Genomic DNA, 25,131 nt, shown 5'->3' with positions numbered 1-25,131 from the left:
AATAACCGTCAGTGAATAGTCTTTTGTTTCTTACAAATCTATTTTTCTATTTTTTTCTTCATTCCCTTGACTTATTTATAGTATTAACAAAAAGTTGTGAACAAAAGGGCAATTGATGGGGGCGGGATCCAGAGTTCAACCCTCTTTCTATATATTACACATTCTGGTAAAAGTAAAGGATACAAAAATAAAACTTGCATCAATTTTTTACTTTGTGTATCAGTGATGGCCCCATCACATTAGATCTGTCTGTTAAAATTGCTATTGGATCTATGAAAGAAACATCCATCAAAAATATATAACTTTCTTACTTACTAATTATAAAGTATTTATAATGATTTGCTCCACAATTTAAATAAATATTTTATTTAAATTATTAATAATGTTCACAAACGCAAAGAATATCAATCATTATACGATCAAGTTATTCACCAGTTAAGAGGTAGACATATTGGAATTTTTAATGCATATGAACTATATGCAGATAGTTAGCAGATACATGTATTGAACATGCCAAGGTGAGTTCTCAGAAGACATCAAATAATTCTTCTGCCTAGAGACTTGACTGATGTCATGAGATTGGCTGTAATGAATGGTTTGTGTGTGTTTTAGGATCAATAAGATGAGTTAAACTGTAGCTTCTGTATATCTCCTTCACACAATTGGTTTCCATGGGTATTTACAAATTGTATCTGCATTATGCTGCATTTGTATTTTAGAACAGATTAATGTATTGATTCAATTTCAGTTTCTATTTAGCAAGTTATTACCAGCCAGTAGGTGGCATTATGAACAGGGACTCCCAACTAATGAGAATCTTTGTTCATGTGCTCAAGCCTGATCTCAACCTGTCTATTTCTCTAATTTGTAGCATTTCAAATTCACATAATAAAGTATTAGATCTGTCTAATATAAAAGTATTGACACATATATTTTAATGTGCTATGATCCTTCATTTAGTGATGAAGATATTACTATTAATTTCAATGGTATGTCAGCATCATTGTGCATAAGACTGAAATCAAAGTCTTCTCAAAAGATAATTCACAGCACTTAGTGCTTGTTAATTAGAAATTGATTGCTAATATCATACACAATTAAGCACATGAAAAATATCTGAATTTCTTTTAGAAGTTCATTCTGTGATTTTCAAAGGTTGTCATAATGGTTGGCATTATGTATTGAACATGCCAAGGTGAGTTCTCAGAAAACATCAAACAATTCTTCTGCCTAGAGACTTGACTGATGTCATGAGATTGGCTGTAATGAATGGTTTGTGTGTGTTTTAGGATCAATAAGATGAGTTGGCAAATTAACTTTCTTGAAGGAAGCTAGTTCAACTTTTTACCAGTTCATGTTGCTATCTTTTACTTCTTGCATACAATATTGTGAAAGAATCAACTGTCATGCATATTCAGCCATGGCATGGGATAGGTCTGAAAGTTGTTTCAACATTTTCCACAAGTATTAAATCATATCTACATAGATGGATTCTGTACAGAGAGAAAAGAATATAAAATCAAGAAAAAACATATTTCATTTTTATTGTACATAAGTAATATTTATGCTCTCTATGTTCAACCAATGTTTTTAAGACAAACCACTACTGACTTAAGCATATTACCAATATATTAAACCAGGTCCAAAACAGAGGGGGAAAAATGTTAATCTTAGTTATTTCTCTGCCCTAGAATTCTCTTTATCCTTTTCCCTTACAATTTCTCCTTCTCCTCCTTGAATTGGCTATCCAAAGCTATTTAAATAAATCCATACTGAACTATTTCCAAATCATATACAAAGACATAAAAACAAACTGGTCTGTACACTGACAGATAGAAATCATTTTTTTTTCAAACTTTTTTAGAGTGAGACCCACATTGACCTCTGCAAAAGTCTTCGGGTATTACCCAGTGGGTAAACCTAGTAGCTAGGTGAGTCCAGAATGCTCATCCACATTTTCACTCATGAGAAAACAGGCAGAGCAGCTACATAAGAGGAGCTGAGAGTTGCAGTTTACACATATGCACCTTACTTGAAGCTATCTGTCTGACACTTCAGGACTTTTTAAAAAAAAATAAGTGTCTTAGGAACAATTATTCCATTGTATAGCCAATCAGATTTAGTTATATGATGAATACTATTGAGGACAAACTATTCTGGGAAAAAGCCTTTCTGTTTCAAGCAGAGGAAAGTTTCAGCAAACTACTAATTTCTATAAAACATGTGCTTCTCTTTATTTAAGAAGTGATTTTCATGACTGTTTCTGAGGTGGAACAACCAATACAACTATAAATTATCCATCAATGTTTATAATCAAGAATTCTTGCAGAAGTAATTCTGCTTTCTCTGTTCCAAAGTAGATACAGAAAAAAATCAGTCTTCCTATGACATTTTAAAATATAAGTAAATGAAAGAGGAAGTCAGATTATATCCTTTCTCCAGGGCTTCTCATCTTTCAAGCTAAGACTGCTGGTATGCATTAATATAATTCCCAGAACATTATTTTATGCCTATACACTGTCTTATCTATTTTTGTTCTAATTTGATTCACATTTAAAGCTTGTTTTTAACCTTTTTATATAATTATAGCAATTATGAATAATTACAGAAATCATATGTTTGTTCATGTCAATTCCCCATATTTTATCAGACTGCAAGATACAATTATGCACTTAAATCCTATAATAGTGTAATATGGAATTCCATACTATGCAATAATTAAATGATATTATAATCTAATGCACAAAATGATAAACAAAATATGCAAAAATGCTAGCACAGTAAACAATATCACAACACAACATTTATTTATTTATTTATTTGTCAAATTTATATAGCTGCCATCTCACAAAACAAGTGATTATGGGTGGTGTACAACAAAGCTAAAAAACAGTTAATTAATAAATACCCAAAACAATAATAATAATAATAATAATTATTATTATTATTATTATTATTATTATTATTAAAAACTGTAAAAAAACAAGGCTAAAAAGAAGAAACAGTGGGCAAAGGGATGTTAATAACGGAGCACCTCACTAGTTCATCAGTACCCCGGGGTCCCCAGGCCTGATGGCACAACCAGGTGTTGAAGGACCTTCAAAAAGTCAAAAGTAATGGAGCGAGCCTCACTTCAGCGGGGAGGATATTCCACAATGTGGGTCCTGCAGCAAAAAAGGCCTGCTGCCTAGGGCCCGCTGAATGTAGCTCCCTAGACAACAGAACTCATAGCATGCCCTCTCTGCTGGACCTGGTGGGATGAGCAGATGGAATTGGGGAGGGGCAGCCCCTCAGATAACCTGGTCCCATGCCATGTAAGGCTTTAAAGGTCAAAATCAGTACCTTGGATTGGACCCAGAAACAAACTGGCAATGCAGCTCATGGAGCAGAGGTATAATGTGTGTTCTACCAGAAACACACATTACTGCCCATGCCACTGCATTTTGCACCAGATGAAATTTCCAGATAGTCTTCAAGGGTAGCCCCATGTGCAGCACATTACAGTAGTCAACTGGGAGGTGACTATGGCATGAATGACCATGAGCAGGGCCCTCGATCTCAGAACTGGTGCAACCGTCACACAATATGAAGTTTTGTTACCTATTTGTAACAATACTATGTTATGCAATGATATGTATTATGTAACATAATATTGTTACCAAAAGGTAACAATTGCATGATTTTTTTCAAGAAACATATACAAAAACTTGAAACTTCAATGACAGTAACCACAATCCAGTACATAGTTATGAATATTTAAATATTTAGAATGTCTATTTGTCTGCTGGATGACTGGAAACTTTATTCCTGAAGCAAGGACTATTTATAGTCAAATGAAACACAACATATATTGCAACATAGACAAGGGCAATGATGTACAAATCAGAAGTTTTAGAGCAACTGTAGTCACATGGCAGACACTCTACTGAAAATATTCCCCTCAGATTCAGTCTTAGAAAATATGCTTACTTTCTGCCTCAGTTTTAAGAAGCATTCCTTTCAATCAAAACTTTTTCAGTGCTGTCAGTCTGTAAGTGCTGTGATTGAGAAGAGGTATTATGGTTCAGCTATCTTTTCCTAAATTCTTGTTCCAGATCATGAAACTATTACAAAATGGCAATTTGTGTTACCTTTCTGGATGTGAAAGTGATTTTAATCTCACTTCAAGAACCCTAAGCTTGTACTTTGGGCCCACTGTATTCTTCGTAGAAAATGTCAAGGCAATTGTTGAAATGGTTCCAAAATCCAGATTAAATCCAGCAAGTATCTTGGCTTGCCTATATTGTTGAAATTCAACTGCATCACTAAAGAAGAAAAATAAGAATTATTCAATGTATGCCCCTTAATAAAATAAGACTGAAGGTGGCATGCAGTGGGTTCCAAACATCTTACAATAAAACACAACTGAATACAGTAACAACAACACACTGAAGAAATTAACAACACACACTCAAAGGAGATCACAAGTTACCTTGGTCTAGGCCTACTCAAAAGCAGCAGGAAAATATACTGTTATTTTGACTATTGGATTCTCAGATATATCCAGTACAGATATAGTGATTGTACTGTGGACTGATCTGTGAAAGGGCTTATTATAATTTAAGCCTGCTCATTGAAAGCCGAACAAGCAACATTAGCCACTTATTCTGGTTCATGTGTGGGCAGAAGATAAGAAAAAAGAGGTGCACCAATATCTTTGCTGCAGCAGGCTTGTGCCTATCAAAAATTTCTCCTCCTCTTGAAATATCTGGTACATATAAGGAAGCTGTGGTTTTCAGCACCTGCTCTTGGTATCATTGCTCCTGAAATTGTCTGTTGAAAAATAACCATGAAGTGAAGAAAGTCCCTTGCAGTAACTGCTTCCAGCTTCCTACACCTCCTGCTTTTTTATTCTCCCTTTGGCACTGCTGCATTGATGTTTCCATTGACTACTGAAGTAAGTGCATTTTTTTTTATTTAATTCAGCCTTTGGATGCAGCCTCCTTTATGAAGAATTTTACAATTACTGTAAACACCTTGTATTTACACAATAGCAATTTCTGAATTTGCTAATATTGGTTTAAAATAATTTATGTAAATTGGATGCAAACCTCTTTCCCTCCCTTCCCCCTCTCCCGCCCACCCCAGTATGATGCATATTGGGCAGGAAGCAAAAATAAGCAGTATATTTATAAAACAGGAAGAGAACCTCATTGAAAGAAGGGTTTAAAAATTCTTAAGTGAGTTAGAAACAGTGAATAAGAAAAGACGTAAGCATTCTACCCACTAATTATTAACTGTATAGGACTTCCCATGCCAGCTTTACCTATGTTTTTCTACTTGTGTTATTTTCTGAATGTTATCATAGGACTTGTTTCCTAATCCTACCAAATGTAACTGTTGCATTAATTAATCCAACAATATGGATAGAACAGTCCATGTTTTTCACACTAACATAATTACTATTATATCATAGAGAGAAAAGATAAAAATACTACAATTTCAATATATACAATTTCAATACAGGTAGTCCTTGCTGACTGACTGCCTCATTCAGCAACCATCTGAAGTTACAACAGTGCTGAAAAAATAACTTTATGACCAATGCCCACATTTACAACCTTTACAGTGTCTCTTAGTCATGTGGTTGCTGTTACAGTCAGTACATGTTGTCCTGTGCCTGACCTGTTGTCTTTTTTACTCCTTTGCAGAGCAGAGAAATTGGAGAGGAAGGGATTACAAGTAAGCAGGCACACAATGGGAATACACATAGAAAGGGGCACGCTCAGAGCTGGGAGCTGTAAGAGTGTTACACAAAGAGCCCAGTGTATTCCCCATTGTGTGCTACTTACTCTGTCTACTCAGGGGGGGGGGGAGGCTGCCAGCACCACTGCATTGCTTTTGAGGAGTATTCTCCATTGTATACCTGCTTACTCTCTTGTAATCCCTTCCTCTCCAATGCATGTAAATACAAACATTAATTCCTTTCTTGCTAATTATCCCAGCACCCAGGTGAGCATTCCAAACGGTAGGGGAGTGGGGCAAAAGAAATCACAGCTGTGGTCACCTGATTTCCCACTTAGCGACCACTTTGCTTAGCAACAGAGCTGTTGGTCCAAATTGTGGTTGTTAAACAAGGATTACTTGTATTATGCTTTTTTTTTTGCATATTCTGTTTCAAACTTTCATTCTAATTCAAAAGTCATTTATTGGATTATTGATCTTGTTAATCTTTGTTCAAACTAGTTCTAATTATAGCTGAGACTATTTCACATAAAGAAAGTATCAAAATGAATAAATACATCTCACCTATTAATTCTGGTTTCTGTCGTATTTCCTGAATTATCTGTTATTTTGATATTTATGGAACCTCTCCTAGTACTTTTATTCCAAGTAATAATATCCAAAGAGTAATGATACACTGTGGGAGATAGAAAATAAAAATAATTTAATTTTATATTGATTTATCTTCTTTTTCAGAATGGGAAAGCAGAATCCTGGAAAACTGAAGCTAGTTAATTTATTAAGCAAAGTCAGAAAGTTATATATCAAGACACTATACTAAAAACATTCTCAGGCTAGAATGTCAGAATTATATATCTAAGGAATGGGCCCATTTCAGAGCTGGTTGTGTTACAGTAGATCACAGCTTCATACTAAGCCACTATATTGAAAAACTCTTTTAGCATGAGTCTGATCTCTGAAAATCTATAGATAATGGAAACACAATTACTGCCCATTCCTACTATCCTGGGATTGATGAAGATGCCCCATTAATGATCAGATAAACTCAGCAACAGAACCTTATGAAAATGACTTTCTCATGGAGCAGGGTAAAATAGGTCTATCTACTAGGAACTCCTTTAATTAATCATTATATAAATCCTATATTTGATGCCCTTACAGATTTGGCAGATAAATCTCTTTGGTAATATGGTTATCTTTTGTGTTATATATTTTGGCTTTTTTCTTATTTTTGTTCTTTTTTCTATAGTTGCTATAATTACTAGGCAAATATTTTAAAAATGTACTCATTCTGTTTACAGTTATGATACTCAATAGAACATAGCCATTGTTTCTCTAAGAATGAGACATTCAGTGGCTTCATTTCCACAGCACTCTGGAAAGATATGTCTTTATATAACAGATATTGCATACAACATAAAGAAAACAGGCTTTTAGGACAGACATTTAAACCACTGATCTGAAATCTATAGAACAACTATATGGATTCTTACAAGCAAGTAGACCTCCTTCAGTTCAGCTACATTTAGTGTTAAAATTTTAAGCTTTCTATATTTTCAAATTTATATTGCCATTTGCTGCTAATTATTTCTTGTCCTTTACCATTAAAAACCATGAAGTTTCTTTGTTGCATTCACAATTATCAGTAAAATATGTCAAACAAAAAATATTGCCACCAATACTTTTGTGCTATCCAAAACAGCCAACCATATTTACTGTAATATCCATATATTATTATGGTTTTATTTTTTAAATTATTTTATTTTTATTTTTGATGCCGTCGAGTCAGTATTGACTCCTTGCAACTGCCAGGACAAGTCTCTGCAGTTTTCTTGGCAAGATTTCAGATGCGGTTTGCCATTACCTTCTTCCTAGGGCTGAGAGAGAGTGACTGGCCCAAGGTCACCCAGCTGGCTTTGTTCCTACAGCAGGACTAGAACTTACAGTCTCCTGGTTTAGTTTAATGCCTGACTTACTTGTGATATTGCATCATGGAATATAGGGCAGTCTGATTGGCAGTATTAAATTTGATTGTATTAATATAATACTATTGTATTTAACCTAAATATGAAGCTCTAAGGAGTTATATAAATCGTCATAAAACAGTTGCATCTTTTGGTTATGTGAATCAGCCAGAATTTATGATTCTCCTAATACTGAACCATTATCTCTGCTTCAGGTTCTGCCTAGCTTGCAAAGACCTTGAAAACACTCATTTAATTATCCGTTGAAAACATCAACATAGACACAGACACACACACACCTATTTATAAGAGACACTAGTACAGATCTCAAATTGGCCTTTTATAAGGATGGTAGTAAATATTTAGCTCACGCCTCTGTTTCATTATACTTCTTGCCTTGAAATTCATTTCTTCCATTATCCAATATAAATCCATCTCTTTCTCATTCTTTTATCAGCTCATTTGTCATCCTTTACTAGGTTGCACATATAATTTCCTGTTTTTAACATTTTTTTTTCTCCAAGCACATAGATCTTTTGAGCATAATACTATTTCATAAATAAAACAGTAACAAAAAAAATAAGTTTAATCAAGGATATGTCAGGTTATCTGGACAGTAAAATGAATTGGAGGCAGGGTTCCTTGTTTTTTTCTCCATAAAGGGAAAAAAGAAAAAGAAACCTGGAGTGCCTGCACAGAGAATTGTTAATGACTTACTACAAAATGGGTCTTTGTCTGAAGTATCAAAATAAGCTGTTGTCATAGGAGGATCCTTTTCCAATAACTGGTCCTTCCATTTATCAGCATAATACCCTGAAATTGAAACATATTCAACAGAAAATTAAGAAACAAATAGATGTAAAAAATCCTAAAGACAGATTATCATGCTCTGGGAAATCAACTTTCCTAGAACATAATAAAGCTAGTTAAGTTCTACTATTCTATAGTTTTCTGCTGCTGAGGCTAAAATGTATACATTCTTTTGTATTCTTTTGTATTCTTCTGTATTCTGCATTCTGTATTCTCTATCCTGAATTCTGCATTCTTCTGTATTCTTTTCTATTCTAAACTACTATCATTCAGCTCTGCAGCACAATGAACAAGTTAAATACTTTGTCATTTTAACATGAGCTCTTGCAGACATTCAAACTGTACTTTTAGCTGATAACCTAAGGAGAGGAAAAAGCTGGAAGAAATCATATAAGGTTTCATCAGAGATAGAAAGTATCTCAGAAGGGGGAGAGAAAGTTGGAATGGGCTAAAGAGCTGGCAAAAGGAAAGAAATTGGCACAGAGATGGGAAGAAAAATTCCTAGTAAGCAAAAATGGGACTATGCAATTTCCACCTGCTGAAGAGATTCAGGTTCCTGGACGGTTCAGATTCATTGAAAGCAAGTCAGGATTGACGTCACTATGCAGTGACACAACAATGAAGTATGGAATCGCTATACTGAGCACAGCTACTGAGAGGAGGAAGAGAGTCCAAAGGGCCAAGAAGGTAAAAGTTCTGCTAGCTGTGAAAAGTTACCAACTAGGTTTTAACTGAAACCCTTGATTAACTCTTTTACACATTTAGTAATAATCTCATAAACAAGCAATAGCTTCAACCAGTACACTGATATAGCAGCAAAAGCATTACCATTGCAGGCAGGAAGGTAGCTGATTTTTGACTGGTAAAGCAATTAGGCCATAAATCAATTTGCCACATTCCTCTCCCTTCTGAAGTTAGAAGTTAGTGGGAGGGGATTGATTGGGTAGTACTGCATGGCTGAAATAGAAGCTAAATCTTTTCCATTTTAGAAATGTTACAAATAAAGAAAATAAATACATTGGTTTGTGTGCTATGATTTGTTTGTTTGATCCTAATAAAACTGTTCACAATCTCACTTATCCTGTTTTAGAAAGCTCATACAGAATATTACGAATTAGCTGGAAGCTATGAAGAAATGAAGCTTGAATAAGGAAAAGAAAGTAGTCTAGCAGTCCATTTGGAAAGCTGGGTGGTTTTTCAAATCAGGTTTAGATTACAACATCATGGTTGGCAGTAATGAAATCACAAGTTGATCAAGCATTCTGCCAGTGCACATAGATCATTTGCATGTTTATGATTTCTCTCATTTGAGCAGCTAAACAAACGTAGCAGAAATAACAGCATTCAAACAAGTTAGAGCCTTAGGCCAGTTTTCAAGTTCTTATTCTTCCTAGTTTATGTAAAGAGAGGAAAAAAAGCAGAAGTAGCCCATGTTAGTAAACTGCTCATTCAACTGTGATTTAATATATTAAGATTTCTGGTTTAATATGAAGTAAAATATGACCAAGGTGCAACCAGCTCCCATAATTTTCTGCAACCAACAGAAAGAGCCAAAACAGTCTGTGATCAGGTGAGAGAATATTTAATAATGTAAGTTTAGTCAGTCATCTCTAACGTAAAATATAGCTAAGATATACTATAAATGGGATAAATGGATTTAATGGATCATATATTCTATTCACAAGATGCAGAATGTCTTGAGGAGTGGAACCTGCCTGCCATAGCTGAAGACAATGCTGGAGGCAGCTTGGTCATGTTGGACTTAAGTACTCATATACACTGCAAATAAAACGTGATGAAAATACAGAGTTAGCATGTTCTACGTGTGCATTTAAGCTTTAATACTTAATTCTTTTCATGCAGAATGACAGTATTTTTTTTTAAACAAAATGTGTTTCTTTGCATGTTGATTTAAAAACAGCCCACTTGTTTCATTTTCTTTTAGGATAATATTTCAGGCACCAATATATATATATTTATTCATTCCCAACTGGAAACTTTTACTTTTAGGTATTCAGCTCTCTTTTAAGTTATCCTTTACCCTCATGGTGGTGTATTATGAAGGTTTCCAGTTTTGGAAATAAATTTTAAGTTTTCATCAAGCTCCCAGGTCAAAAAATAAAATGTTTGACTCTTCCTCATGTTATAGTTAAAAAATTAACTGTGAAGAATTTGATTTCTATAATAGCCATATTAACATTCACATAAAGTTGCTGGAAGATATCACTCTTTGATTCAGGTGCAGTATCAGCAATATGTGGGTGTTACTCTATTGTACATTGCTTGAAATAGAGGAAATATAGAACATACACATTTTCTTCTACCAAGAAAATAATTTTCATCTTTTTCCTTATGCAACTCTATCATCACTGACAATTTTTGAGAATCAGGGGTTGACAGTATTGCCTGCAGGCACAACAGAACATTAGCTGGCAACTGCAGGATACCAAAATAATCCAATAGTTAAAAAAAAAGAACCTGAAATGGCCAAAATTGTGAGACATTACAAAATGTTGATACTCCTGAATGAAATCTTACACAATTTGGAAAAATAATGTCAGAGTTTTACAACAGTTAGTGATGATATCCTGATTATTTTGGAATCTTCATTATAATCAGCATCATTGTTATTCCTTTGCCACATGCACCAGGGACCACCTACAATAAGTTCAGTGGTCCTTTGATCACAGGCTGTGAAACAATGAGCTAAAAAAATGAGCGTGGAACCTAAAAATAATTATTACAATTAATGGAAAACCTTTCTTGGTAATTGCTCCTGAATGGCAGTTCTTAAAAGGAAGTTAACAGTTAAGAAATAGTTGGGAATGTTTTTTATAAAACATAGATTCAGAAAGTTATCAGGGTTTGAAAATTAACTTATCTTTCACTTCCATCTAATACTAGATGTGTTTAAGGTACAGACAGGCTAACAATCTGGTGTGAAAGATGAGAGTTAAATGACAGTATTTAGTGCAGTGCAGTGTCTTTCGTGCTCTTTACCTCTAATAAATTTGTTCTATAGTTGCAAATAAAGCTGAGACAAAAATACACATTAAGACTCCAGTTTTCCTTCTGCCAAAGAAAGCCAACCTGGATGGTTTTACTCCTAGAATGTCTCACTCTTCCAGATTAAAAAAAAAAAAAGCATCGCATAACAGAAAGTTAAATATAGAATGACAGCTAAGAAATTCTCCATAAAATACTATCTGAAATACATCGCGCTTACCTAATATTGGGCATGGAAGTGATTTAAAATCACAGCTCATGCATTTTCCATTCCTGTAATTCATATATGATTCACAAGGATACGCAGTTATATCACAATTCTGTTGTAAGGATGACATATACAAAAAAACAGATCTCTGATGATCACATTTGAAATACGCTGATCCTTAAAAGAAAAATATATATATATATTTACCTAAACTTAATATTAATAGTTCAACAAATCAGTCACACCTCATGAAATCTACAATGTAATTTCTTCATTTATTTCAGGCTGAGACTGGTTTTTTTTTTCCTAAGCATATATGAAAACTTGCAAACCAATGAGACAATGAATCTGACAAAACAAATATTGGCTGGCAAATGGCATATATACTGAGCACTGCTACTGACACAGTTAAATGCTCAACTCTTTTAAATGAAGGCATTGACCTGAGAAACCATTTGTCATATGCTTTATATTTACTTGTATAGAGTTATTTCAGAGTGTAATAGAGCAATCAAAATGTAAACTCAAGACTATGCAATTATGTTCTGTTTTCTATAACAATAGAATGGCAGCAACATTTCAAAATTAGCAGTCCATTAAATTAAATCCTGGAAGAATTTATCAGCAAATCATTTCCATACAGCTGCCAAAAAATCCAACACAGATTTATCTATTCAATCAATCACAAGAGTGGAGGGTGACTCATTGAGTCTTAACCTTTATCTTTCACTTCAACACAGGAAGTTGTCTTCTGCAATTCAGTTCCCCATTACTCTTTTTTCACCCCAAATTGGAAAAAAAAAGTTTGACAGTTTGGCTCTCCCAGCCTTTTCCAAGCAAGATCCAACAAAGAATAGCTAGTGTCCAGGTATTCTTTGTGCAGCAGATTGATTTCTCAAAGATGGAAGGTTGTCACCATGTGTTCTAACTACAGTAGTGGCTTCTGTCCTCCCTGAGCAAAGGAGGAAATTCACTCACATTTTTAAATTTCAAGCCCAGTATAAGCTTGAAAAATCTTAATGGCCTAGCCTTGCTGTCATACAGCACTGAAGGGCAGGACTTCAATGAGCTGTCCAAAGCATACTAAAAATTATTAAACAGGCAAATCCGATCCTATAAACAATTTTAACAGATTTTTTAAAGTACACTTAACTTGTTTGCCTGCATATATCTCCTTTTCATGTTATCTTTTCCTTCACTATAACCTGATAGCTAAAAAAAAAAAAAATCTTGAAGCCACAGCTAATCCTGATCTAATTTCTCCTTTGTCTATCAACGAACCATCCAACTGTCAACTGTCCTGTAATATTTTTTCTTCCTCCTAAGGAAGAAAATTTCAGAATGTAGTGTTAGTAAGCCAATACAGGTAAGTGTGAAATAGCTATAATGAACTTGGCCTCCTCCAATTTTATGCATTTTTATTAAGACTTTTGATTACAATAGTAAAACTAATACAAACTAAACTTAGAAAAAGAAAGAGGAAAAAGTGCAGGAAAAAAGAAGAAAAAGAAAAGATTATAATAAAGAAAAAGAAAAGAAATATATAAAGAAGTGATTGCCAACCTTCATCACAACAAGTATAAACAAATTTAGTCATTCATCATCCCCCCACCCCAAAGTTACCAACAGATATCTCTTCATCCCATATTCATTCCCTTATCTATAAGCAAATCCATAAAACATCAACTTTTCATTCCTGGTGTCAGCAAAAAGTCTGTGAAGTGTTGCCAGAACTTCGCAAAAAATGTCTTATTTTAACCTTGATCAAATAAACTAACTTGATATTCTTTCCTTTTACTTCTAACAGTCTTAATCTTTAATTCAATCAAATATGGTTGTAGGATTTGATTTCTCTTCAATTCTTCTTTATCCCATCGCACCTATTTCTTCAAGGCTTTAACAAGCCTGTGGAGTCCTTGGTGCTCTCTGAACCTTGTTGTTTTCTTGCAGACCTTTCATTGCCAGACTAGGCAACATCTTCAGTGTGAACAGGGAGTGGACCTTGCTCTCGGTTTATATACAGTGGCTTGCCCTGCTTGTGTGTGGGGAGGTGTTGTTCTCTCCTTGGGAGTTCTTTGATTGGGCTGTTGTTTGCTGCTTCATTGCTGCTTGGTGCCAGGATTCCAGGAATTGTCTGGCATTTTTGGATTTGGCTTGGTTTAGGATGCTCACCATTTCCCAGTTGAAACTATGGTTGAGTCTGTCCATGTGTTGTGAGATTAAGGAGTTCTCATCGTGCCTTCTGACTGCTAGTTGGTGTTCATGGATGCCCTCTGCTAGTCTTCTGCCTGTCTGTCCTACATAGTGGCTGTTACAGTCTTTGCACTGTATATTGTAAATAACTCCTGTTTTTTCTTCTTGGGCTATTGGGTCTTTTGGGTTACAAAAATGCCAGAGAATTTCTGGAAGCCTGGCACTCAGACAAAGCAGCTATCAACAGACACATAGAGGTAAACAACATTTACATACCATTCAAAAGGGACAAGAGAAAAGCCAAAAGACCAGTACACCTCTTCGCCAGCAATCAACACCCAGATATGCAAAAATCAACACTAGGATTAACACCAGATGAACCATCAAACAGCACAATACACCCTAATCAAGGAACTATTAACTCAGGCAATCAACCAAGCAGCAAACAACAGCTCAATCAAAGAACTCCCAAGGAGAGAAGAACACCCCCACCAACACAAGCAGGGCAAGCCACTATATATAAACAGAGAGCAAGGCCCACTCCCTCTTTGCACTGAAGACGTTGCCTAGTCTGGCAATGACATGTCTGCAAGAAAACAACAAGGCTCAGAGACCACTAAGGACTCAATAGTTCAACCCTGAGCTACAAATATTCACTTCGATTGGTTTAACAAGCCTCTTATGTAGATCCAATAAGAAAACACTTTCCAGGTCTTTCTCTTGGTTTATAACTTGTATATCCTTTTAATTTTTAAAACTTCAGTCAGTTTCTTTTGTATATCCAGTAAAGCATCCTTTACCAAATCATTCTTTTGGCCTTGCATTTGTAGTCCCACTTTTGGTACTTTCTCTGTCTTGTCTGATAAAATTTGTTCCACATCTGTCCTTCCTTCTTTGGACATCTTTTGGACATAGTCAATCCATAGAAGCAGACATAATTACTGACACTGTTGATATTGTGGTTACTAATTTTTCGCTCCATTCTTCAAAGATCTTCTTCAAACTCCCAGTATTGAGTTTGTCATCAAGAACACACTTGTATTTTTTCCCCCCTTCTCTTTAGAATCTTTATTTATTTATTCATTCAATTTATATAGCCACCTATCTCAGACCAGCGACTCTGGGTGGCTAACAACAATAGAAACGATCAAATGATAAAAACAACACAAAAAATTAAATATAAATATAAATACAGCTGAGAAATCTTAAAAACCATTGGTGTTAGTACAACCATTAAACATGGCCCTTTGCACACCTTGCACACTAGAGGGGACTTCAGTTTAGTTTAGTTTTGCTAAAAGCATAAAGTAACTTATCTTTGTTATGACTTACAATAGCCAGGCTAGCCAAAATAAGTCTGTTTCCCACAAGAAGCTATTTTTTATAGTTAATTCCGAAATCTTTTAATAAAAGTCAATATTCCAAATTTATCTGGACCCTTAATCCATTTGTAACTTTCTTAGATCAAAATCTTATTCAGCTTTTTGCTGTTTATTTCAAATTCTTTAAGTTCTTAAGCTTATAATTTTTCTTTTGTTCAGAGTTGAAGAAACTCACCCAATGACTTTTCAAACTTATCATTCCGAAGATCTCTAATAGCTTTAAGATAACCATATTAATAGGTAATTTCTGAAAGTGATTAGAAAGTGAGGCTTGCAAACTTAGTGTCCTTTAAAAGGCTCTGCCTTGGTTGCGAGCAAGATGGCTGATCCCTTTGTCTCCCAGTGCTCAAGCGTGTGGAAAACCTCTGTTGTATGATCTCCTGTGAGAAGCAGCTGTCTGGAGCACATGTGGGCAATCTCCCATCCTCTCCTTATCTGGAGAGGTTCCAAGGAGCCAGTCTACTCACTGGTTCCTTGGTCTTTGCTGTGGTAATCGGTTCTCCTTTTGCAGAGATGTCTTCAGTTCACCTTACCTCCCCCAGAAGTCCACCTCTTTCATTTTTATGGACCAATTTCCAGATTCCCCAGCAGCATGGTCAATGCTAATGGTTCTGAAAGTTGGTCCACACATTTGAGAAAAGCCCATATTGGAGAAGGCTTCTGCATCTTGCTTGGAAATCTGATTTCTCAAAATTAAACTACAATACTTCCTTAATGCTATAAAATGTATTAAACTGAGAATGAATGAATGACCCTTCAACTTATTCCTGTTATAATTAATTGATCTATATTTACCACTAAATATTGTTTTTGGACATCCAGGTTGATCTGTTCCTCCATTTGGATAGAAATCAATGTTTCCCAAAGGCTCCTTGAAGCCAAAACCTAACAATGAAATAGTGAAGTAAAAAAATTAAACCATGCTTAACCAACAACAACAAAAAATAGAGTTTAACCCCTTTCACACATTTGTGAAGACACTAAAACTAAGGAAAAGAAAAATGATAACATGAAGTTATCAAAAAACTAAGGATGCATATTACCAAAACTTTGAAATCCATGGTTATCACTAATCCACCTCACAGAAATTCTAAACTTTTCAGTGAAATTAGGCATAAAATAAGGCAGTGCTCTCCTCAAGATACTTGGCTAGGAGGTGAAATGAAATTTAAGAGCATTGTGATATTGTTCAGTTCTTTAAAATTCTTAATTTTATATTTTGGCTATAATCTTACATAAAAATGAACTTTCTTCTGTAGAGATATGTGCAAAATGCAACTGCTAAACTGATTTGTTTTTTACCTTTGCTGACAACATTTTTAAAACAGTTTAATATTATCATATTGTAGATAACAATATCATGAGTTTAAACTGACAAGCATTCTGGAAATATTTTTGAACCTGAAAAATAGGATTTAAAAATAAATAAATAAAATGTTTGGGTTTATCCTCTGTGAATAATTACAGTAGTATCATTCCTAAACCCACTGGTGTTAGCTAGTTTAATGTTTCTAACCAAATTAAACATTTTTTATCTGCTGCAAAGAACAGATTTTATACTGATATTTTAAAAATAGCAGCTCCAACGTGGTACTGTAGTTTAGAAAACAACTTTTGGAGTATCAGAAAAATCTGCAGTTCAGAGACAAATGAAAAAATCTCACTGGGTATGTTTTTGCCAAATCTTTAAGCACAAGTCTTTCAGCACATCCTAAGTAGCTATTTGGATTCCAGCCATAATTATGACATACATCCTTGGCCAAAAGTATATATTTTAGGGTGGAACTCACTCTCTAATAGATATGTGCAGTTTCTAGTGGAATCATACCAGCAAGCGGGGTGATAGGGAATCATTCAACCACAGAATCCTGAAAATCCAAATGCATAATAATTACCATCAGTATCAGTATGAATGACATCCACAAACTGGGCATCAGTATGATCCAGTCTCTCATCAGCCAACTTTCTGGTAAATAATGGGCCTGCTGGGTCAAGACCTAGCATGAATAATAAACATGTTTTAGTCCGTTTATTCTTTTGATTTTTTTGATTTTTTAAAAAATAGACTCAAACAAGAGCTCATAGGAAAAAAACATATACAAGTATTTCTTTAAAAAAAAGTTTAATTAGTGTAAGCAACACAAAAGCTAACAATAAAAACAGAGTCATTATTTGGAGGAGGAGTAAACTTCTCATTAGCTTTTCCCTGGTAACTTGCTAACAGTCTAAATCTCAAAAGTAATGGCAGCAATCTAATGAATTTATACATGTGGAGATACTACTATGAAGATACTATGGGAAAAGGCAAGTTGCAATTCTACATGAAGAGTTTCTATAATGTGCACACCAACAGAACATCTTGTTAGAGGATATGAAGAGATTAAAGGTTTGTTCAGTGATCAAGAACTTTAGGTTAGTTATATCCATTGCCTTCAAATTATACTACTTTCATATGACATACAGCCTGCTGATTTGAAGGATATTTTCATTTAAACCAATGCACTGATGTCTCATTCAAAATATAGCAGTGCATTAGACAGCAGTTTGGAGAGATCCCTTGGCCATTTCCCTGAGCTATTAGCCAGGTTCATTCCCCTGCTCTGGTGACCTAGCTACAGAAAAGGTTGATGGGCTCGTGCCATTCATTTGTCATATCAAACCATCTTACAGCACCACTGTGAAAAGCTCTAGGGTAGGCAAGCAGGCATAGAATTGACTAGGCCAGCTCAGTCTCACAAACATTGTTCATGTTTATTTCTTACCTATAGAAATGTGTGGTGACATTGCTGAGTTGCAGAATCTGTGGGAAGTGAAAGTAGATTCCAACTGCAATACTTTGTATGACAGATCTGTTCTATAAAACATGCTCCATACCTGCTAAAACTAGCCAGCTTTCAAAAACTGTACCTGGTAGATTGTCTGAAGTTTATTCAGTTTGTAAGCCTCACCTGTAATTCTTCCAATTTTGCCACTGTATGCCTTCCCAACAAATCCAGATATATGAGCCCCAAGGCTTACACCAATCATATAAACAGAATCAAAAGAAACACCATTCTCCTATGGGGAAAAAAGGCATGAAAAGAGGGTTATAGAAATGTAAAACCACAGAGTATTTGACATAATTAGGAAAATGCTCACATTGCCATTTGCCAATGTTATACATCCAAATATTTTCAAGATTAAATAACTTCAGAACAAAAATATGAAACTGCAGTAGTAACATTACTGTTTCTTGCATAGCAAATAATAATAATAATAATAATAATAATAATAATAATAATAATAATACTCAGTGCATGAACCTATAGCTACTTTGTCTGTAACCTCACAGAAATTAGCAAGGGTTTTAGTGAAAATAAGGAACCCAATGCTTATTTTTTTTACCTATGTATGAAATACAGCTGATCTGAATTATCTAATCTCCTCATTACTGACTGTATATGTTCCAAAGGGTAATTTATATCACAAGGTGGAGAAAAAGCTTTCAGAAAAGTAGTGTTTGGTTTGTAATACAGTATACTGAAACAGTATAAGTGCACAAATGCATATGTACATATTTTGGCAAAGCAATTCTGACATGACAATGTGGAGCTAGCCTTGTATGGCACACTGACTCCCATCTGTAATCAAGCTATTACTAGAAACGACTACAGTGTACAGTAAGTGCTATATATACAATCAGATCATTCATGAATATTGTTACCTTTTAACATCATTCATGGTTGGGGTTCTCCAGTCTTTCCCAGCCATAAATGGCACTAAAGTTAGGAGTTTTTAACAGTCTACAGTACCACTTAGCTATCCTCTGTCTATTCACACTATCTTCCTGTCAAAGTAAAATTCCATGGCAGTCATTTCAGGAGAACTTCACCAAGAGTCTGTATGTTCAAACATAAAGCAGCCACAACTGTTGTTTGTAGTTTGTGTGCATGTTATTAGGGCTGATTTTTATTTTATTTTATCTTACATGGAAACACATTTACAAATAAGTGTTAACACACTGAGTGGCCACATACTACTCTTGCAATGATCACACATCTAAATCTTGGACATCCATTTAAGAATGCATGTGACAGAACACAGTTTCTACTGTAGCTGTATAAATATTGCTCATAGTAATCTGAATACATGCTCATGCATTTCCCATAGTTAATGGTCTCCTATTATAGCCCTGAGCTCTTTTTTTTTTACAAGAAACAACAATGAATATATAAATCAATCTGAAAGAATTAACTGGGCAGACAGATTAATGTTTCTGTAATATCAGTGCTATATATATAGCTTCCTTACCAACATCTGATCAATAAAATCCTTTAAGCTGTATACCACTTTCTTGGCACTAGCAACAGCACTAAAATAACTCAGTGTTGTTGCACCCCGATTCCAATCTACTATAATGATGTTGAAGTCTTCTTTTTCAAGCAGAAGATTTTTAATTCTATCAATCCATACTGGGGGAGAACCTGTAAATCTATAGCCATGGATGATAATAACAGTGTTCTTGGTCACATTAAGATGTGTAGAAGTTGTCACATTGTGTTCATTGAGAAGCTCAGCACAGTTTTGATTTCTTCTTGTGTACAAGAGCAGTTGTACCTTCAGATCTGTGCCAATAACAGCATTGCCAAAATTAAGATCTGTGAATTTAGGGCATTCCTGACCTAAATTTGCAAAATATAAATAAAAGAAACATTTGGTTAATATGATTTTTAAAGATCATGTTGCATTTCATTTTTCTACGAGACATCCAGGGAACCACAAAGAGGAATATTTTATTTAACTTCACAAATACTCAATAGTTTCAATTCAGTCAGAATTTGTATAAGACCAAAACTAGGAAGTACTAATTTTATCCTGAAAAGAGATAAATCCAGCATGATTGGTTTGAATTTATCCAATTTATTGCTTTATCCTTTTTAATAATAGTAAATATACATTCAAAAGCTTATCAAATACTACAGAATAACATGATCATTATCAACAAAATAATTATTACAAATTAGGGCTGTACAGAAATTGTTTAACATGCTTTGAGGACTAAATCCAGGGTTTTGAAAACACTGTGATTTATTCTGCTTGTCCTGTGTGAAAGCAATTCTGATTTGTTTTTGATTCCAAAAAATGATTTGAAAGAACTGAGTTCAGGCTTCTCATTATCTAGCATGGAAAACACATAAATGCATAAACAGCTATAATTCTTAAAAATAAATTAGAATGGGGCAAAATTTGCACAATTTCAAACATTGCAAGGGGATCAAGCATGTCCTTAAAACCTATTCTGTGTACACGTGTGTGTGTGTTTTAAAGTGCCTATTTTCAGAAGGAATACAATGAACATTGAAGATCAACATCAAATGGCAAATTTCAGGTAGATTGGTTCAGGATTATTTTATGCAAAGGGAAAAGGTATAGCATAGAATATTTTTGACCTTTCTTGAATGCATTACAGCCAGTTGTTGGAGATTGATGGAAAGAAGTCATAAGTGATTATTTATTTATTTTTGCTCCCCCACCCCCTGCTAAAAGCAACTGTTAAGCTAATCAGCTAACTACACCCTGCAATTTAACTGCTAAGAATGAATAAGTGGGATACAATGAAGTGGAATTAAATGTACTAGCATAATCTCTCTCCAAAATTTCTTCACCCTGCCCAAGATATTATGAGTTGAGTGGTCCAATTGCAAGGATAACTATGAACTGAGGGCAGATCACTGAAACAAATCCACCTCTCCCACTATGACATTTTATATCAGCACTGTATAGTGGGTTTCTTCCCCCCTCCCCTTTCTGGACCAGTTCCTGTGGCATATCATTTGAAATATTTTTTTTAATAACAAATTAGTATACAGTAAATATGTCACTCCATAAACATTTTCTAACTTATGTCCTATGGTCAGAATATCCATAACTATATGTATGTGTGAAATTCCATCACATTAGGTTCAGCTTATGACAGGGGTAGACAGACTTTTCCAATTTGTTCCAAGAACCCCTTCAAAATTTGCAGTTAAATTGTAATTTTAATGCAATTTTACTAGAAAAAATACACAAGAAGTCATATTAATTATTATTAATTTAATGTAATTTTAATGTATTTAAATTTACATTAAAGTATAGAAGGCAACCTCGTAGATCAATCTGATTACTTCAGTAGAGGAAAAACTTCTCCAGAAGCACTGCTATGTGATCAGAGAACAATGAGAAAACTTCCAGTTTGTCTGTATCTGAACCAAAGGACAAAGCTGGCATGCTCCAAGACCATAAACACATATATGATGAAGGACAAGGGTGGAATGTACAATCTAGCTCAAACCAAAAAAGAAGCATACTCTATAAGTTTGTTAACTCAAAAACTCCAGCTGAGGAGAGGCAGTGGGAGTACTCATATAAATAAATCTTGAAAAAACTAGTTTGCTGGAATCATTCACCCTGACACATTCTTGATATGCTAACTTTTGCCCTTGGTGCTTGAAATGTAGACAGCTGTTTTGACTATTTCCTTTCTATGTTCATTCTGCATTGCTGCTTGCTCTGCTGTCTGGATTTGTAATATCTTGACCCTGGTTCATCTTTGGATCAGGGCTTCTCAACAGGGTTCTGCAAGAAGTCACTAGGGGTTCCCTGGGAGATCACAATTTATTTAAAAAAATATTTCAAATTCAGGCAACTTCACATTAAAGAGGTAAGTTTCATTATTTATTTTTAGTTTAAGAACAGTGTTAATGCATATATGCAGACCTACACATGGAATGAATATACTAATTTTGTAACTTCTGGCCTATATTTGAGCCTGAATGTGCAGGGGTTCCCCGAGGCATTAAAAATTATTTCAAGGGTTCTTCCAGGGTCAAATGGTTGAGAAAGGCTGTTCTAGATCAACCTTAGGGTTCATGATTTTACCTGGTAGTGTTTGTAACATTCATTTGATTTCTGAACCAATGGAACACTGCTGTGTTTTAATCCTTCATCCTGCCTATATTAATTTCAACAGAAATGTTTAATCTTTGGCAGGATGACTGAATAAACTGACAAGAAGCATCTGGGATTAATCAGTTGTCAGATAACCTTATGTACTATAGCACTTAACTGAAAATTTATTCTGCATGTATGGGATCGTTTTTATTTTTTTCTAAAGAAGAAAATGTTGGTGAAATTTCGTCAGATGACATGCAGAGTCTTGCATCTTAACCATGAAATAGTAAAGATTGTTTATGAATGTTGTGTCTTTGATAATACAATAATAGCTCTTGTGGTCTGCAGTCTCACTAGCTTCCCACATTTATCCATGAGAAAAACATAGGACAAAACTCCTTCTATAGGGTTTTTTTTCAAATCAGATAGCATGAACAACTGCAAAATGACACAGGGTGTGTAAAGACAACAACCGCCCAGAGTCCTTCTTTTGGGGGAGAAGGGCGGTAACAAAATTCCAATAAATAAATAAATAAATAAACAGTTCTTCCCAGAGTTATTGCAATAAAATAAGTTCAAAAGCACCACTAAAAAAGTTCCAAGGCAACCAAGACTATCACAAGCAGAGCACCCCTTTGTTGTTTATTCAAACAGCCCCTTTTCAGGTTTCTGTGCAAACTCGAAAAAAGAGGTAGCTACTTTAAGAATTGGTTTAATTACTCTTATGGAAGTCATGGCTGCTTTAATTAGGAGTAGAAATGTGCTATGCTTGCTTGATATCTGAAGCACTTCTGACTATTGTGCAGAACCTTACCAAACATTGAACTGGTTGTGTCATATTTTACACAACATTTCAAAGGCTTTTTCTTTCTTTTTTCTGTTCTGTGGCTATAATTATGTTTACACTTACTGCCTGTCATCGGGGACACACAAACATGGGTTCAGGACCTGACTGGAACAAGGTAAAAAATGGTTTCCAGATTTTTTTTCTTATTTTATTCAGAAACAAAAAATAAGCAGTTTGGATATAAGCCAAGCCTTATCAGAACACACACATTTCACCAGCTGTAATGCTGCCAATTGTTTGTCATTCTTTAGCAGTTTCTCATCTGCCAACTAATAACCTGACAGTCTAATGTAAAAGTATTAAGCAGGTTTTTTGCTTTCTCCAGATCTTTGTTCTCAATGTGATAGGATATATGCCTAATATATGTTTATCTCCTGCAGTGCCTAATTACTACTACTACTCTTACTTACACTCTAGGTTTAAGAAAAAGGGCGTGTGCCACTGACTGACACTGTACCAGTGTCAGGTCATCTAGCCAAGCATCCCTGTGACACTGCTCTTCTTCAGCTCACTTCTACCCAGAGCATGCCTTTGAACACTTCAGTGAGTCTTGACCCAGTCTTACCAGTATTTTATAGATCTTGGTTAGCATTAACTGTTCAGTCCACTTTACCAGCCAACCTTATTCTGGATAAAAACCACCCACCCACTATTCCTTCTTCAACAGGTACTAGAGCTGTCTAGTCCATTTTAGCCATTGTAATACTACCCATAGATATTTCAATTGTGCAGCGTCTTCTCCCCAGAATCTTTTCTAATCTTGAAGTGTCATCATAAGTTTCCAAGACCTCCTTCCTTATGCTAACTCTGCCCCTCCTTCTCCTATGAGAAACTAAACTAGATCCTTGTCTCATACCTTATCAGCAAACAAACCACAGAGCGAAAACAGAGGTTGAGTTACTTTCACTCTTCCCAACACCCACTCCAGAATTCACGTAGCTGCAGGGATCCAGGTATAGTCAGCTTCAAAGCTGCTGGCTTGTTACACTGCCCTTCAGACAGTGAACTCTGTCATACAGCATTGTTGTAAAAAGCAATTTTTTTTACATGACTATGCTGTGTTCATGCCTTTAGAAGAATGGGTCAGGTGTTTAAAACCAAAGGTTATTTTGACTTTTACTTCAACCTCTCCCTGTTTCATTTCTGTTCAGATAAGATAATGCCTTGAGGCTAAATATGCATACTATACAACCTGCTAGTTAAAGGCTGCACTTGGATATAATTTAAGTTAAGCTCCTACCTTAATCTATTCTATTATACTAATATAAATCAGCATCAAAACAAAATCTCACAATGCTTTTCAGTTAACTAAGTGAATCAAGATAGCATTTAAACAAATGCATTATACTGTTAAGCATTATTAACTTCTCTAATAGTGCCTTGATTCACATGTAACATGGTTTACTGAATAAGCCATAATTGGCTGGATTCAGAACACTAAGCAGTAAACTATGGTTTACAAATCAAAAGGACAGTTGAGTTATTTTGGGATAGGATGTCTGTTCCAATTAATGAATAGTGACAATAGTACTAATAACTACACAACACAAAACTCAACATGCTAAGTCCAAACCAAACAAATCACATGATGTCACGTTATGTGAATCTAGTCAGTGACTTTTCAAGGTTATGCCCTTCTAACTGGAGATACCAGAAAATCTGACACCTTCTCTATGCCCCTGATCTAGTGCTGAAAACTTACTCTACTATACTGAAAGAATCATGATCTCACCATACAAAATTAAACTAATAACAAATCTTTACATAAAAATTCAAAGATACTGTATCTTGAATTATTCTACACTAAAAACCTTTCAGCTCTGTTCAGATGTGTTTCTTTTATTAAACTTTCATACAACTAGTATTTAACATAATGATTCATTACTTATTTTTAAAATTTGAATGTATCTTATGTTTATGGTAAAAAATACAGAGGTAACACTCTAATGGCTTTCTTACCTGCTTTCACACAGTATGCCACAAAACAAATGAAGAAACACAATCCCAACATTGCAAGTATTTGGAGAGCACCACGTAACAGAAGGATGTAGCTATTTCCTTGTAACGTGCTGACTTTTGCTTCAA

At 34.8% G+C, this 25,131-nt stretch overlaps 1 protein-coding gene across 1 annotated transcript; it reads right to left on the bottom strand.

Moving 5' to 3' along the window:
• Window positions 1-349: 349 nt before the first annotated feature.
• On the bottom strand, window positions 350-25,131 carry LIPI (lipase I). Its single transcript, XM_063305487.1, has 11 exons — window positions 25,006-25,131; window positions 19,578-19,948; window positions 18,236-18,344; window positions 17,183-17,284; window positions 16,083-16,172; window positions 11,725-11,889; window positions 8,406-8,501; window positions 6,289-6,400; window positions 4,131-4,304; window positions 1,305-1,493; window positions 350-1,167 (listed from the first exon to the last, which is right to left on the bottom strand). Exons 1-10 carry the CDS (start codon window positions 25,055-25,057, stop codon window positions 1,415-1,417), a joined length of 1,350 nt encoding a protein of 449 aa, XP_063161557.1. The 5' UTR covers window positions 25,058-25,131; the 3' UTR covers window positions 350-1,167; window positions 1,305-1,414.

This window comes from Candoia aspera, chromosome 5, assembly GCF_035149785.1.
Source record: "Candoia aspera isolate rCanAsp1 chromosome 5, rCanAsp1.hap2, whole genome shotgun sequence".
Classification (NCBI taxonomy): Eukaryota; Metazoa; Chordata; class Lepidosauria; order Squamata; family Boidae; genus Candoia; species Candoia aspera.
The sequence above is the reverse complement of the archived record's forward strand: the minus strand, read 5'-3'. Positions and strand labels throughout refer to the sequence as shown.